Below are 18,534 nucleotides of genomic sequence, written 5' to 3' on the forward strand. Positions count from 1 at the left end.
ATTTTGGGGGATGGGTACCAGGGATTGAACTCAAAGGCACTTGACCACAAAGCCAAATCCCTAGCCCTATTTTGTATTTTATTTAGAGACAGAGTCTCACTGAGTTGTTTAGTGCTTCGCTTTTGCTGAGGCTGCTTTTGAACTGGTGATTCTCCGGTGTTAGCCTCTCGCCACCATGCCAGGCCAATTTCCATAATTTTTTTTTAACATTTTTTTTTTTTTTTTAGGTGTAGATGGACACAATACAATGCCTTTTCACAATGCCTTTATTTTTATGTGGTGCTGAGGATCAGAACCCCCCCACCCCAGGCAAGCGCTCTACCTGAGCCACAATCCCAGCTCAATTTCCATAATTCTTTTAAAAAGAATTTCTGTTTTGCAGTGCTAGGGACTGAACCAGGACCAAGGGCATGCTTGGGAAGCACTCTTAACACTGAGCTGCATCCCTAGCCCAGGTAAAACTGGAACTCTACACACACTAAACAATAATTTGCCATTCTCCTTTTCCTACAGTCTCTGGCAATTTATTAAGTAGAACTTTGCAGTATGTGTCTTTTCTTAATATATTTATTTTTAGTTGGACACAATACCTTTGTTTACTTTTATGTGGTGCTGAGGATGGAACCCAGGGCCTCGCACGTGCCAGGCGAGCGCTTTACCGCTGAGCCACTACCCCAGCCCAGTATTTGTCTTTTTTGTGACCACTCTGTTCACTCCGGCCTAATATCTTCAAAGTTCATCAATGCTGTAGCACATTGCAGAGTTTCCTTCCTTTTAAAGGCTGAATAATATTCCATTATATGTATATACCACATTTTGCTTATCTATTCTCCCATTGACAGCCATTTGGGTTAATTCCACGTTCTAGCTACTTTAAATAATGCTATGAACATGGGTATACAAATGTCTCTTGGGCACCATACATTCAGGAATTCTTTGGGTCATATACCCAGAAGCAGAATTGCTGATCATTGATAATTCCAATCCTGACACTAAGAAGCCCACAGGCTCGAGACCTGGCCTTTCCCCGCTGGCAGCAGCTAAGGCTATTGGCTCCGTCCTTCCCACCATACAGGAGCAGCGGCAGCGACCTTGGGGGTGAAGAGGGAGGTGCCGCGACTCCAAGCCACCTCTTCCGGGTCGATCCGCTGCGATGGCGCCCGTGGCCGCCCACGGAGCATGCGCCCTGCTCGGATAGGCCGCGCACTCAGCTCTGGCCGCCATCTTGAGTGAGGGCAGGGCCGGATGCTGGGTCCTTCCCGGCTTTGGCTGAGTCTCACTTCACCCCTTATCCGCGAACGGATCCTTTCTGTGTTCACTCGGAGGTGAATAGAAGTGGCACCCTGATTGACAGGAAAAAGATGCCAGTGAGAAGCGGGTTCATTTTGTATTTTGCCAGGAAGTAAAATGGAGGCTGTTGCGACAAGGCGGTTGTCTGCAGACCTGCCTTCTCGCTCAGAGCCCGGGAAAATACACAATTCGAGAGAGACGCTTCGGGGAGCTTTGCGTCGGGCTTGTTCCCATTCGCACCTGCACTTTTTCCCAGTGCATGCCTGGTTGTTCCTAGGGTTTCCTCACGTATTTTTGTTTCAAAGGAAACTTTCCTAATGAAGCTTGCGTGCCTATTCTATCTAAATTGCCAACACTCCCTAGTGCCCTTCTCCATCCTACTTTCTTCTTCGTGCTTATAACCATTTCACCGGCTAAATATACTAATTTTCTCTGTTTCTCGCCAACTGGGACGCAAGCTCCATGAAGGCAAGCACTGTTTTGTCCACTGCTGCAGTTCCTAAAACAATGCCTCACAATGGAGCCATGTAATGGGCTAAGGAAAAATCTTTCCAGCACAAGTTAAATTTTTTCCCCAGTCTTAGATTTTCCCTTTCCTTTCCTCTTGCCTGATTAAACTGCAAGTAAGTGCTTCACCACTTCCAAGTCCCATCCCATGGGAAAGGTCATACCTGAATTGATGAGAGAACAGCACGTAGCAAAAATTGGCCATAACAAAAGCCGAACATGGATCAACAGGGTTTTTTGGATCATTTGTTTTCTTTTAGGTTCTCAGGGTCTGGAAACTCACTGACCTTCACAGAGATAAGATAAACAACTCTGCTGACCATCCGTCTGGGACCTGTGCTCCTTCCCTTGCAAAAAATCATGGGAAAAGTTCACTCCTTCCGTTGCAAAAAATCATGGGAAAAGTTTGATGTAGGGACTGAGGAAATAGTTCAGTTGGTAGAGTGCTTGCCTAGCATGCACAAAGTCCTGGGTTCAATCACCAGCAAAACACATACACACACACACACAGTAAGGCCTGGCCCCCAGCTGGTAGGCTTAACAGGAGGTGGTGGAAACTTCTGGAGGTGGGGGAAACTTCTGGAGGTGGGTCACAGGGGGTTGTGTGCCCTGGACTCCCTTCTCTCCCTTTCACTCCTCCGCATCCCCTTTTCCTCTCCGGCTCCCCACCACAATGTCCTTTTTCAACAAAGGCCCAAAGGGAAGGGCCAAGTGATCACGGACTGAAACCATGAGCCAAAATACATCTTTCCTTCTTTTAAGTTGTTTATGTCACAATGATAAAAAGCTAACAGATGGTGAAGCAGCCTACTGGGCTCCCTACAAAGAAACCCTGACATCAGGAAGCTAGGAAGCACAGTGGTTGAGCATTTATCTAGTGTGCCTGATTCCTGGGTTCCGTTTCTCAGCATGGAAACACTGCGTTTATATAAGGAAAGAAGTGGAGAAAAAGAAGACCTTTTTTGGATTCAGCAACAGAAGGAGCTCAACAAAGAATATAATGACGGAGCCAGGTATGGTGAAACACGACTGTAATTGTAGCTACTTTGGGAAGCTGAAGCAGGAGGATCGGAAGTTCAAGTTCTTGGCCGAGGTCTCAGCAACTTAGTGAGACCTTGTCTCAAAATTTGAAAAATGGCTAGGGATGGAATTTAGCGGTAGAGCATCTCTGGGTTCAATCCCAGTATAGGGGCTGTGTGTGTGTGTGTGTGTATACAAATGTCACCCTTGATTGAAAGTTAAATCCTAGTTAATTTTAAAGTATTAATACTTGAATTGTCTTTAGTTGATAATTTCTAAAATATTGGAAAAGTTTCCCCTGTGTATCTGCACAAACCTAGATCTCCGAACTCCAGATGGTGCCTTAAGAAAAATTTGTAGGGCCAGGTATGGTGGTGCAGGACTCTAGTCTCACCTAATGGGGAGGCTGAGGTGGGAGAATTTTGTGAGCTTACAAATTCAAGACCAGCTTGGGCCGCATAGTCTTAATTCTCAAGGAAAAAAAAAAAAAAAAAAAAAAAAAACAGACATTAAGAATAATTTACACAAATTCACCAAATTTTTTCACAGATTAGATGTATTGATGCACTATTTCAGGCAATATTGTTTTGCATGTTCCCTTACATATAACCGTCAGAATTACAACAAATCTCATCCTTCTAAATGATTTAGTTTGGTATCACCATGGAGAAACAAAATTGGAAGAAGTGCTAGTTATGATACCAATTAATTCTAACCAAAATTTAAGAAAGAGTCTCCATTTATGAGAATGAAATCATGTACCATATCATGATGAAAAGCTAACACAGATGGTGTGCTGGTGTAAATTAGCATTGTCACAATCATGTACTTGGAACCAAATAATTTTATTTATTTATTTTTTTAGTGACCACTTAAAATTTAACATAATTATTACCAAGAAGGAAAAAACTGCCCGATGTGGTGGCACATGCCTGTAATCCCAGCAACTCCGGAGGCTGAGGCACAGAGGATTGCAAATTCAAATCTCAACAACTCAGTGAGACCCTGTCCTAAAATAAAAACTAAAAATGGATGAGGACATGACTCAGTGGTAAAGATCCCCTGGGTTCAATCCTTGGTACCAAAAAAAAAAAAAAAAAGGAAAAAGAAACTATTGGCATAAAATGTTTTGTGAAAAACTGTGAAACCTTAGAATTTCCAATACTGGGAGATGAGTACTTATTAAATAGCTAATTATGGGCTATTAGTCAAACATTAACAATGATAAAGCAACATGTATAATATATAAAGCAAAATCAAACCTTCACTATGATTTATGTGTGTACATAGTTCATATGCATACGAACAAAGACTGCAAGGAAAGGAGGAACACTTGAAAAGCAAGTTCTTGTGATTGTGGATGGACTTTCTAGTTTTACCAATATATTGGTTGTTCATTTCTTCATCAGTCATTTCCACCAGCTACTTAGCTAGTTGTAAATGTTAAACTCAGGGGGCTGGGGATGTAGCTCAGTGGTACGGCACATGCTTACCTGTGTGAGGCCCTGGTTCCATGCCTCCTTTCCCCGCAAAAAAATAGTGTTAAAAGTTTCAAGACAGGTTCTGTGGCTTGAGTAGCTTGTGCAACACAGTAAGATCCCTTCAGAAAAATAATTCTCAACTAATTCAGAATCATACCAGTTATCTCTATTTTAAATTTAAAAATTTAGGGAGTAGTGTTTTTCTTCAATCCCTAGGTTGCAAACCTTCAAACTAGCATTAATTATTTTAAAAGTTTCTTTGTACTGTTTAAGTGAATATCTGAAATGAGAAAGGTTTATTTTTAAAAACAGATACAACTTTTTTTTTATACCTTTATTTATTCATTTTTATGTGGTGCCAAGGATAGAATCCAGTGTCTCACACATGCTAGGCAAGTGCTCTATCACTGAGCCACAACACCCCCCCACCCCCACCACCCGGTGAGAAAGGTTTAATTATAAGAAATTCGTATTCGGGGCTGGGGCTGTAGCTCAGTGGCAGAGCACTTTCCTAGCATGTGTGAGACACTGGGCTCGATCCTCGGCAACACATAAAAATGAATAAATAAAATAAATATACGCTGTCCATCTACAACCACAAAAAACAAATTAAAAATATAAAAATTCCAGACATTTAAAAAAAAAAAAAAGAAATTTGTATTCAGAGAGGTCCAGTCTCCTCTTGTCAGTAATCAATGTCTGAAGGAAATAATCACAACCTGGATGAACATATAAGCTTATAAATATGCAAGTTACAATATGCATTCCCCCTTTACTTTGGCTCTGGGGATTGAACCCAGGGGTGCTTTACACACTAAGCCACATCTCCAGTCCTTTTTATTTTTTGAGTCTTGCTAAATTGCCAAGCCTGGTCTGGAACATGTGGTCTTCCCGTCTCAGCCTCTTGAGTTGCTGGGATTTATTTATAGATGTGCACCACCACACCCAGCTACATCTCCTTTTTAACCTCTCCCCAACCCTTTTTGGAACTGGAGATCAAACCCAGGACTTTGCCACTGAACTATATCCCAGCCCAAAATCCCCTTATTTTTGACAGGCGTAGAGGTGCACACCTGTAATCCCAGGGGCTCTAGAGGCTGAGACAAAAGGATCCCAAGTTCAAGGACAGCCTCAGCAATTTAGTGAAACCCCTAAGCAACTTAGTGAGAGATTCTCAAAATAAAAAACAAAAAGGGCTGGGGATGTAGCACAGTGGTAAAGCAATGTTGGGTTAAAGCTCCTGTACTAAAAGTAAACAAAAGACAAAATCCCCTTATTTTTGGTGCTGGGCATTGAACCTAGAAGCTCCCATGTGCTAGGGAAGTGCTCTACCACTGAGCTACACACCCATAGTTGCTCTTTTCCTTTAAAAACAAAGTCAACCAGATTCGATTCCAGGGTAAACGAGATTTGTGGGTTTGGGAGCCTACAAAAACCAAATGTGTTTTGGTTCCTTAAATAGATGTGTTGATGTATGATCACTCATTTAGTCAGGTAAGAGTATCCAGATTTCATATTCCATGCTTATTTATTTTGAAGGACTATTTTTCTGTAGTTCACTGATTATCCTGGTACTTCCCAGTGATTCTTTGATAAAGAATGTCATGTGATTGGTCTTCCTGGCACTAATGTGTAATTCATTAATATATGTGCATACTTTTTATTCTTGCAGTAATTTCTCTCTCTACCACCATAGGCTTTCCATGGGCAAACCCAGCCTTTTAAAATTATTGTTTTTAAATGTACCACTTTGCTTTAAGTCTAGCGCTGAGTATCCAAACTTCCTATACATTTAAAGAAAACTTTCTTTTACAGTTAAGTGTTAAAACTTGGCATTTCCAATGTTTTACATATTTTCATTTAAACCTAGCACTTTCTTTTTTTTTTGGTACTGGAGATTTAATCCAGGAGTACTTAACCATTGAGTGACATCACCAGCCTCCCCCTTTTTTTTGAGACAGGGTCTTGCTAAGTTGCTTAGGACCTCCCCTAAATTGCTGAGACTGGCTTTGAACTTGTGATCCTCCTGTCTCAGCCTCCCAAATCGCTGGGATTACAGACATGTGCCACCACACTTGGCTAAACCTAGCACTTTCTAGAGAGGCTAATAATAATAATTTCATATAAACTGCAGATACAAATCTTAGATTTTGCATAAAAAATTAAGTGAGCTGGGCATGGTGGCACATGCATATAATCCCAGTGACTCAGAAGGCTGAGGCAGGAGGGTCTAAATTTCAAGGCAACTTCATCAGACCCTATCTCAAAATAAAAAAATAAAAAGGGCTAGGGATGTAGTTTAGTAGTAAAGTGCTCTCTAGGATCAATCCCCAATGCAAAAAAAGAATGTGAAAACAAATGTCAAATAAAAATTCTGGGGGTAAAAAAAATAGAAGCAAATATTTAAAAGCAAATGGCTGGGAATTTTCTCAAATTAAAAACAGACAAGGAACTTCAGATTCAAGTTTGTTCTGAATAACAAACAGGATAAATAATAAGCCCAGAATAATAAAACTATAGAATATTAAGGATAAAACTCCTAATAGCTAACAGATAAGATTATCAGTTATCTTCTTTTCAGGAATAGAAGGGCCCACAAGACAATGAAGCAATATGTTGACAATATCCAAGAAAAAACAACTTTCAATCTGGAATTTGAAACCTAGCTATCCTTGTATAGTGAGCACCAAAAATTCAGTGCATAATTTCACAGACACCGACTTAGGAGATTTAAAACTCTCTAGCAATAATTTTCCAGTGACTTAATGTGGATACACAACATAGCCCTGCTCAGTGATTGGCAAGTTGTTTCCTATCATTTAAAATAACCAGTCACTGTTTGTAAGCTCTTTCAATTAACTTTATTGAATAGTCAAATTGATAAGTTAGCACAGATCAAACGATTGTTTGCATGGGTTACAAATGACTTTTTCTTTTTTCTTTTTTTTTTTACAGGAATAAAACAGTGAAAATTACAAACTGTAAAAAGGAAGACAAATCTTGTCTCTAACATTTCAGAGAAGCAAGATGTAACACAGCACACTGAAGATCAATACATATTTGAATTGAGAACAAGAATTGAATGTTACAATATTATACACTACTTTACAAAAGTAAAATTTCTATATAAGGATTAGATTTGTAATAGCTAACAAAATCTCAAAATCACATTTGGTGGTCCCCTAGATAATAGCTGTTATGCATCTTTGATTAGAAGAAATAAATCTTTTATTCTAATTATTGCAAAACAGTCTATTAGACTCAATACATTACATTAAATTAAAAACAATGAAGACATATGCAAACTAAAATAAATGGTACTGCTTGAGTGAATATTAGTATGTCAGACTTACAGAAATGTTATTTTAAAAATTCTAGAAATTAGAAAAATAGAGTACTTTTTATGGTAGAACTGTCATGCTCAGATTTATATACCAAGATTGCCCTTGTCTGTTACTTTAGTAGTTGTAGATCTGTAGAAAATTCAAGGATCGTTCATAATTTACAACTACAATAAAAAAAATATGGTATAGTGTAAATATTAGTTGCTTTACATCAAAAAGTAATACAAGATGATAATGGCAGGTAGTGCCTTACTGCAAAGAAAAAAAAAAAAAACTAACTAAAAAACACATTCATATTGCAAAAAAATAATTGTTTTATATATCAATATTCCCAAAAGGTTCATTCATTCTCTTATTACCTGGAGAACAAATATTGTGAATCCTAACTAAAGTTATGTGTTTTTTAATGACCTGTTATAAAATTATTCTGGATTGCATGTTACACAATATTTAAAATAATTTTTCAAAGTAAATTTTTGAAATACACTAACAAAGTATGTGGTAATAACACGAGTCATATCCACTTAAGGATGTAGTGAGGCACAAGGAAGATTATCCCTAGAAGCACAAATGTTTCCTTCTGGAAGATTTTTCATTACTATTCAGAAAGAACTTATAAATGTCAAAGTTTAAAATTACATTAAATGAATAATTCATTTAATTTCTTACTTAAAATGTAAAAAAATTAATTCTTTTAAGAAACATCAGTGTGTAATGACTGTTTCTTAAAAAGATGGGAAAATATAAATTTAATTTGCTGTAATTTAAAAATTGCTTCCTAACAAAAGAAAGAGCTTTCAAGAAACCTTCCAGTTCAATGTACCACTTGCACACTGAAAATGAATCTTTTTTTTTTTTTTTTTTTTTTGCGGGAGGCGGTGGGGGGCAGGGCGAGACCAGGGATTGAACTCAGGGACACTCAGCCACTGAGCTAGCTCTGGCTTAGGCTGGCTTTGAATTCAAGATCCTCCTGCCTCAGCCTCCTAAACCGCTGGGATTACAGGCGTGCACCACCGCACCCGGCTTGAAAACAAATCTTAACACTGCTTAAAGGAGATGGTATTTTCATAAACACAATTATTCTAATCCAGCTGGCAAGTAGTAGTTGTGTACTCTAGAGGGATTTGCTTCTTCCCCACACCAAACAATTCAGTTAAGTCAGCCCACATGGATGTAAACCTGAAAGTTACTATTCATTGGTGATCATGTAAGACCAAGATTGTAAACACATTTTGTAACCTATTAAAACAAAAAACCAAAAATCTTTTCATCAAGTATTATACATGTACATTATCTTTTAAGAAGTTCATACGAGACAAGATGAATCGGTGAAAACTGAGCCAAACTCTTAAAGATATTAATTATATCACAGCACTGTAAATACACAGATGTAATTTACCTGTTTGTAAACAAAATCTGCTCAGTAAGTTTTGATTATATTCTCTAGCTGAATCAAAAAAGCAGTCTTTTGAACATGTTCAGCAACCAATATATCCAATATATTGGATTTGTGTAATCTTAATATTCACCAAATCAAACAGCAGCATTCATGCTTTAATAGGTTTTAATATCCCAGAATAATAATATCCCAATTTAATTATCAAACTTCTTAGAAAAATGTTACTGATGCATTTGACATAACATTTTAGAAACCTTTAACTTCTTTCATTCATTCTCATTTCACCAAAAAAGCACTTTTATTATATATCACGGAGCAGAAATGTACCAAATAAAAGCACACCTAAAGGATCAAGATAACTAAATTTCTCATTTCCCTATTATCATTGCCAGTCCCAATATTTATGAAGACAGCTCAAATTCTTTTCATTGCAAAGAAAACAGTATGTCCAAGTCATCTGCAGCCAAATCAGAGAACCACCTAATTACATCTTTCACTTCAAATCAAAGTGATTTTGTTCTTCAAGTATAGAGAATACTGACAGATTTTAAAGCTTGAATGTGTTACTTCATATTCTTCTCAAGGTAGACTACAGTTAGTTTGCCTGTTTAATTTAACATGATGATACTTTTCCTTTCTTTAAAAATAAAACAAAACAGTATGGGGTATGAATTCTAGCTCTTCTACATTCTATTTACTTTTGGATTTCCCAATTGTAAAAAGATCATTATTAATGGATTCATAACTTCCCTCCAACACTTAGTCTCATGAGGTTTTAAATGTAGCAGCCAAAAACTCAGAAAAATAAAAAATATACATGTGGAACACAGAAGTCTTTATTTTACAAAATGTACTTTACCTCTATAATATCTTTTCCTTATTTCAATCTGTAACAACTTGAACATAATTGGCAGCAAAGGAAAAAAGGTATCCAATCATATGTAGATATATTTTGATTTGAAAAATACAGTATTTTCAGAGTTTTATGTTTGAGTCTCTGCTGTAGTCCTTTATTTGCTATAGTTTGTTGAAATCACAGTGAAAACATCTTAATCATCACATTAGTTCACAAATTTAAATAGAAAAGGAAGGTATTACACATTCCCAGGAATTCTGCTTTGTGATTTCCTTAGCAATAACTAAGTCAAATTTCTTCATTTGTTCATTTATTTACTTGTTGCTGAATATGCAAGAGGAATTCATAATATGATAATGCAGATTCTGTTCTGTCTTCTACCATGTTTTGAAGGAAGTTTGCTTTCATTGGACTTTCATCCCTTAGAAATAAAAGGCAAAAATATTTTTATATAGTAGATAAAATATAACAGTAAAACAAACAGTGGATTTCTCATAGTTTTTGACTAACTATGATAGCTATTATAATATTTGGCACAGAAACAGTGACTCTGCTTGCCTCACATGCACAAGGCCTGGGTTCTAATCCCCAGCACCACAAAAAAACAAAGCCACATCTCTAGCCCTTTTTTAATATTTTAGAGATGGGGTCTCCCTAAATTGCTTAGGGCCTTCCTAAATTGCTGAGGCTGGCTTTGAATTCCCAATCCTTCTGTTTCAGCCTCCTGAGCTGCTGGGATTACAGGTGTGCACCACCACGCCCACTACAGACTTGTTCTTAAGAATATTTGGTTGATTATGTAAACTTTATTTTTAAAAAATTCTTATTAGTTATTGATGGACCTTTATTCATTTATTTATTTATACTTGGTGTTAAGAATCGAACCCAGTGCCTCACACATGCTAGGCAAGCGCACTACCACTGAGCCACAACCCCAGCCCAAACTTTATGTTATTTAGGGGGAAAAATTTATAGTGGAATTAGGTGAAACAGTCTAGCTTTTTAATAACAAGCTCATTATAAGTCTAGTAATTCTAATCTGGTCATAAAATACAATTTGGTACCATTTATTGAAAAGATTTTTTTAATCCATTCTTTTCCTTTTAATTTTATTTTTTTATTATAATTTGTTGTATATGACAGGAGAATGCATTACAATTCATATTACACATATAGAGCACAATTTTTCATATCTCTGGTTGTATACAAAGTATAATCATACCATTCATGTCTTCATACATGTAATGATGTCCATCTCATGAAGTATATTCACACCATTCGTGTCTCATACATGTAATGATGTCCATCTCATGCCACCATCTTTTTTATACCTCTTGCCTCTCCCTTCCCCTCCCACCCCTTTGCCCTCTTTAGAGTTCATCTAATCTTCCCATGCTTCCCCTCCTAACCCCACTATGAGTCTGCCTCCTTATATCAGAGAAAACACTCACACATGCTAGGCAAGTGCACTACCGGCATGCTACTACTCGGCATTTATTTTTTTGGGACTGGTTAACTTCACTTAGCGTTATATTCTCCAACTCCATCCATTTACTTGCAAATGTCATGATTTTATTCTCTTTTACTGCGGAGTTAATATTCCATTGTGTACATATACCACATTTTCTTTCTTTATTTTAAAGAGAGAGAGAATTTTTTAATATTTATTTTTTATTTTAGTTATCGGCGGACACAACATCTTTGTATGTGGTGCTGAGGATCGAACCCGGGCCGCACACATGCCAGGCGAGCGCGCTACCGCTTGAGCCACATCCCCAGCCCCATACCACATTTTCTTTATCCATTCATCTACTGAAGGGCATCTAGGTTGGATCCACAGTTTAGCTACTGTGAACTGTGCTCCTATAAACATTGATGTGGCTGAATCCCTGTAGTATGCTGTTTTTAAGTCCTCTGGGTAGAGACCAAGGATTGGGATATTTGGGTCAAATGGTGGTTCCATTCCAAGTTTTCCAAGAAATCTCCATACTGCTTTCCATATTGGCTGCACCATTTTCAGTCCCACCAGCAATGTATGAGCATGCCTTTTCCCCCACATTCTCACCAACACTTACTGTTGTTTGTATTCTTAATAGCGGCCATTCTGACTGGAGTGAAATGAAATCTTAGAGTAGTTTTGATTTCCATTTCTCTAATAGCTAGACATGTTGAACCTTTTTTCATATATTTGTTGATTGATTATATATCACCTTCTGAGAAGTGTCTGTTCAGCTTCTTGGCCCATTTATTGATTGGGTTATATGTTATTTTGGTGTTTAGCTTTTTGAATTCTTTATATACCCTGGAGATTAGTGCCCTATCTGATGTGCAAGTGGTAAATATTTGCTCCCAGGTTCTCTATTCACCTCCCTGATTGTTTCTTTTCCTGAGAAGAAGCTTTTTTTGTTTGAATCCATCCCATTTATTAATTCTTGATTTTTTTTTTAAGAGAGAGAGAGAGAGAGAGAAAGATAGAGCGAGAGATTTATTTAGATAATATTTATTTTTCAGTTCTCGGCGGACACAACATCTTTGTTTGTATGTGGTGCTGAGGATCGAACCCGGGCCGCACGCATGCTATGCGAGCGTGCTACCGCTTGAGCCACATCCCCAGCCCATTAATTCTTGATTTTAATTTTTGCACTATAGGAGTCTTATTAAGGAAGTAGGGGTCTAATCTGATATGATGGAAATTGGGGCCTACTTTTTCTTCTATTAGACACAGGGTCTCTGGTTTAATTCCTTAGTCCTCAATCCACTTTGAGTTTAATGCATGTGAGAGATAGGGGTTTAATTTCATTTTGTTGCAGATGGATTTCCAGTTTTCCCAGCACCATTTGTTGAAGAGGCTATCTTTTCTCTAATGCATGTTTTTGGCACCTTTGTCTAATATAAGATAACTGTAATTATGTGGGTTAGTCTCTGTGTCCTCTATTCTGTACCACTGGTCTACTAGTCTATTTTGGTTTCAATACCATGCTGTTTGCTCTGTAGTATAGTTTAAGGTCTGGTATAGTGATGCTACCTGCTTCACTCTTCTTGCTAAGGATTGCTTTAGCTATTCTGGGTCTCTTATTTTTCCACATGATTTTCATGACTGCTTTTTCTATTTCTCTGAGAAATGTTGTGGGAGTAACTTTCAGTTTGCAACTCACAACTACGAGCAGCTCCAAGTGCTAGGAAAACTTATGCTCCTACAGGCCTGACAGGAACACCTGCAGGATGAGGCGCTCTGCTCTAGCGAGCCTCTGAGAAACCACATCCTCAGAGACTGAGGTCAGCGTTGCCAGGGAACAGAGAGACAAGGGCCTCAGGGCATGATTCCCCCAACTCATAACGCCCCCTTTTCATAGGGACAATGATCCTATCAGTCTGCTTTCCACCGTGTTGCAATATTTAGAGCTTCCTCATAGTGCAGTTACATTAATCATAAGATGATTGGTTTCTAAATGTTATATAACCTGTTTGCCTATGTATGACTGGAGGATGCGCCCATCAGTTGTAATCACTTCTGCATTAAACAAGCTTGCTGGAGGTCGGCTAAGGTCTGCCACCTACCTGCTCTCACCAGCTCCTGGTGTCTGTGTTTTGACTCCGTGTCCCCCACACCCACCACAACTGAGGTAGCCGAGTGACCCACAGCAACATCTGGCACCCAATGTCTGCTCACACCCGCGCACCTCAGGGCTGGCCCCCTATTGACCTCGGGTAGGGACCTGTTCCCTGTTCTATGTGCTGACGGTTCCTTGAAGGTGAACAAGGAACCCCTTTTCCTTGCTCTTACCCTCTTAACCCCTTTCCTTGTCCTTGTCGAGCATTGGCTCCCAAGTTGGGGCACATACCACCATAAAGGTTGGCGTCACCTTATAGCTCTTCCTTCCCCTTGTTTCACCCAGGAATTCACATAAGGGACTGATCCTCCCAGACTTTGGAACCTTGATTTTCTCTGTTAAAGAGAACTTCCCTCAGGAGACACCATATAGGCATATGGCCTTGACCTAGCAAGTCAAGGAAGTCCCCCACTAATCACAAGACATTGGATCCTAAACACACTCTTGTTTGTCCTTTCTAGGGACTTCCATGTCTGAACCATCCCCTTGGGTTCCTGTTCTTGGTATCTTGATCCTTATAGGGGGTTATTAGTGTGGCTTTGTTCATATTTGAGAGACTCCAGGAGGCCTCTAATAAGTCCACTAACCAGTCACGGGCAACATTCCCACCGTACCCCCCACAACTAGCAGTTCTGAAAGCACTGCTTTCTCAGCATGGACTTAAGGTGAAACCAAAAGACATCAATCACTTCTGGCAGGAAGCTATCTATTTAGCACCCTGGATTGGCCCCGAAAACATAGGGATCCACAAATTTGAATGAAAGTCTTATACTCTGCAAGGTAAAAGGAGGTCCATGAGGGACACATTCCCCCTGCCTCTTTAATACCGATTCTTCTAGCCATCATTGCCAGCCTTCAAGGCTCTTTAGCAGAAGATATCATTCAAAAGCATAATGACTCTTTGGAGGACAAAACAATGACTCTCCAGGCCTCTGCCTCGAGTGTCATTGATTCAGATGAGGACAATGACTCGAGAAAGGATGGCTCATCTCCAAAATATTCATGGAAAGAATTACACTCCTGCTCCGAGGAGACACCCTTTAAGGCCCTCGGCCCCTTATCAACCCCCCATTCCTCTCGTAAACCCTTTTCTGCCTACCCAGTGAATCTTGGTTGCAACGCAGAAAATAGACCCTGGTACTTACTCTTTTACCAGATCTAGCATTACTGAGAAAGGCTTCTCAGGAGTCTGAGCCTAGCTCTCCTTACTTTGAGGAGGTGTAAAAGCAATGGTCAGCTCAATTACAAACATCCTTTGATTGGATGAACCTCCTCAAGGAATGTTTAACTTGTCCACAATATTTACAGTGGAAAGCTCCCTTCGAGGAGGAGGCAGAACAAATAGCAAGAAGCAACCTCTCCTATGACATCGCCATCACCCTAGACATGTTGACTGGTCGCGGTGCCTATATGAGTCCTCAAGAACAATCCAGAATTGGAAATGTCATTTACTTTAACCTGAAGAGTCTTAAAAACATTACACCTCCAAAATATGAACTCTTCAGAAACCCGATCCAGAATCCCCATTGAGTGGTTTCCTGACTTTTTGTCCAGAGTCATTGAGGCATCCCGACCTGGCCCTATTCAAGATTCGCTAGTCAAACAGTTGGTATGGGAAGGGGCTACAGCTGAAACTAGGGCTGCAATTGCCCCCCGTCCACAGTGAATCCCTCTCTAAGTGGATTTCTGCTACTAAAGAAGTATCCCCTTTCTCAGGGCCCATTCAGGCTTTAACAGCTGCTATCAACAAGCTACTAATAAAAAAGAACAATGGACCTTCCCAACCAAGATCTGATCCCATTTGCTGGGGCTGTAATCAGCCAGGCCACATTAAATGGTACTGTCCCAAGAATGCAGCCACCCTGGCCCCAAGACACCCTGCCCTAGATGCAAAAAGGGTTATCACTGGGCAAAGGACTGCAAACTCCGGCCTTTAAACTCCCCTTGGGGCAACTCTCAGCCCCGCCAGTAAGAGGGAACAGACGTCCGCAAATTCGCTAGATGTTACCCATTTGGAACCAAACCAAGAATGACTATTATGCTTGACAGTACTCCTGTTAAAAGCATAGTAGACACAAGGGCTGATGTTTCCATTACATCTAATACAGCATCCAAGATGAGAAGTAGAAGACAGAGCCCGGTCCCAATATACAAGGCATTGGTGGGTTCCAGGCCACTAGGAAAGTTATCTCTTCTGTCATGTGGCAGGACATGGAAGGAGAGAAGGGTACCTTTCATCCCTTGATTGCAGAAGTCCCTAATACCTTATGGAGTAGGGACATCCTGGAGGACATGGATGCTGTCAAAACCACTGATGACAAAGCCTTATATGATGAAATAATGATACATGACAAGATAGGGCTATCGGCAAGACCAGTGCCCCCCAATTCTAAAGGCCACTGTTCCCTTGACCTCTAAACCTGATCCCATCCCCCTGGAATGGGACACCACAGATCATATCTGGGTGGAACAGTGGCATATACTAGAACCCAAATTAACAATTCTTAAGCAAGTAATTCAGGAACAATTAGATCTTGGGCATACTGAACCCTCCACCAAGCCCACACAACATGCCTATCTTTGTAATCCCCAAGAAAAATGGGAAACATAGATTACTTCAAGATTTGAGGCCAATTAACAAACATATGAAAAAGATAAGTTCATTTCAATCAGGTATCCCTCCAGCCAGTATCCTGAGCAACTATCTTATTGTTGCTATCAACCTCAAGGATTGCTTCTTTTTCATCCCTATAGCACACCAGGACAGACCCTTTTTCGCTTTTACAGTGTGGGAACCTAACACCATGATACCCTCCCGGAGATATCAATGGACAGTCCTCCCGCAAGGGATGAAAAATAGCCCTCCCATATGTCAGGTCTTTGTTTCTCATGTGACCAGGCCCCTTACACAGCATTGCCTGGTCATGGATGACATTTTGCTTACTCACGCAGATTCTGACAAATTGCAGATTTGCCTTAAGAGGCTGATGGACAATCTCCAAATACTAGGCCTTCGCATAGCCACTGACAAAGTACAACATTCTGCCCCATATGAGTTTTTGGGCTACAAGATTGCTGCAAAAATACAACCTCTTAGGCCTACCCTGACTATTAGGTCTCAATACTCACTTAATGAGCTACAACAGTTATGTGGCCAGATTAATTGGCTCAAGCCTTTCCTTTATTTACTTCCTGATGCACTTACCCCTCTGTTTGATTCGCTGAAAAAAGGAGATGATCCTTCCTCAAAAATAAAGCTAACCCCTCAAGCAGAGACAACTGTTCAAATGATCAATGACAGCCTCTCAAGGCTACAGACCCATAGATATGACCAGTCAAAACCCCTACTGGAGATATTAATAATGTCTGGAGCACCGCTCGGTGTTATTTGGCAGGCCCACGGATCCCTATATTGAGTGCATCTGGCCTGGAGTGAATGTCACAAGATCACAGGTAAGCTACAGAACATACTTCTGGTAGGGTTAATCGTAAGATATTATTATAACAAGATTTTTCACATAGAGTCAGACACCTTAGTGTTGTCATTAACATACACAGAGGTCTCAACACTCTTTCAGAATAATACTCTGTTTCAAACTTTACTGTCTGACTTCCCTGGACAGATTGACAGCCATCTCCCCCCTGATAAGTTGCTCCAAACCTTGTAATCTCCAAACATTGGAGATTACAACTCCTAAGATGCATTCCCCATATCCCAGCCCATACCATCAGCATCATGTGCGTTCACCGATATAAACACACACACCTTCGGTGTTATTCTGAAAATTCCCAATGAACAGGACATCTCCCATGTGGATGGCCACTCAGGGTCAGTACAGCTGGGAGAACTTAGGGCAATAATACAGGCACTCATTATGAGCTCAGATACTGCCATTAGTATTTTCTCAGACAGTAAATACTCTGTCCAGGTGGCAAAAGCAATTCTCTGTGCAGTTTTTATATCCACAGGTAAGCCCTATTGACCAAGCTCGAACCTCACAGAAAACAGGAAGCATCCACAGTTCATCCCACATGTAAGAAGATCCCATACTGGGCTCCCTGGATTAATTGCCACAGGCAACTCTCCAGTGGATAAATTTATTTTCTGCAACACACTATCATTAGACTTCCTGGAGAAAGCACGAATACTCCACACTAAGTTTCACATGTCTGCGAATATTTGAAGGCCTTGTTTCCTGACCTTCTATGACCCAATGCAAGCATCTAGTTCAAACTTGCAAAAATTGCACTCCTCTGGTGCCACTTGGACCACTACAACCACAGGGAGTAAACCTCCGAGGCCTCTCCCCTAATAAAATTTGGCAAATGGATGTCACTCACATCCCCTCCTTTGGTAAGCTCAAGTATGTCCATGTTATTGTGGACACTTACTCCAAATGTACACATGCTATGGCACAACCAGGAGAGAAAGCCTCAAATGCCATAAAGGCAATGAAAGCAGCAATGTTAATGCTTGGGGTTCCTTGGTTCCTAAAAACAGACAACGGACCAGCCTATACCTCACAGGAATTTCAGAATTCCCTAGTGTCCTGGAAGATTACCCACATAACAGGCATTCTTTATGACCCACAAGGGCAAGGAATAATTGAAAGGACTAACCGGACACTTGAGGATACATTACAAAAACAAGAGTACTCATACATTCTCAGATCCTCACCTTGCATTGACACATGCTCTCTTTGCCCTCAATTTTCTTACGTTTGACTCAAATGGGATAAGCCCTGCATATAAGCACTGGGGCTCCTTTCCTTCTCTGGCCCCAGTCCCCCAGGGGGCCACACCCTTTAATTACCCAGGGTAGAGGCTTTACCTGTATTTTCCCATCTGGGTACCAGCAAGAAATGTCAGACCAGCCATTAACATCCAAGTTCCGAAAAAAGGAGAGGAGGAAATCATCGCGACCCCCCCTCCACTGGAGGACACACAAAATAACATGAGTTGATCTTAAAATCCTGACGGATCAAGCTATAAGCATGTCACCCACTGGAGACCAGAGCCCTGGTAC

The 18,534-nt window shown here is 40.0% G+C and overlaps 1 protein-coding gene across 4 annotated transcripts in view; it reads right to left on the bottom strand.

The window, feature by feature from the left end:
* Positions 1 to 248: 248 nt before the first annotated feature.
* The window catches only part of Sec24a (SEC24 homolog A, COPII coat complex component), an 88,716-nt gene continuing 70,430 nt past the window's right edge, over positions 249 to 18,534 (bottom strand). For 3 of the 4 annotated variants that reach the window (XM_071612065.1, XM_071612064.1, XM_027949585.2), the window contains exon 23: positions 9,856 to 10,318. In XM_071612065.1, the coding sequence (XP_071468166.1) occupies positions 10,204 to 10,318 (115 nt within the window). In that variant the 3' untranslated portion in view covers positions 9,856 to 10,203. Of the gene's footprint in view, positions 1,344 to 9,855; positions 10,319 to 18,534 lie in introns of those variants that run through there. The other variant, XM_027949586.2, reaches the window with a different exon arrangement.

Source organism: Marmota flaviventris, chromosome 5, assembly GCF_047511675.1.
Source record: "Marmota flaviventris isolate mMarFla1 chromosome 5, mMarFla1.hap1, whole genome shotgun sequence".
NCBI classification, from domain to species: Eukaryota; Metazoa; Chordata; class Mammalia; order Rodentia; family Sciuridae; genus Marmota; species Marmota flaviventris.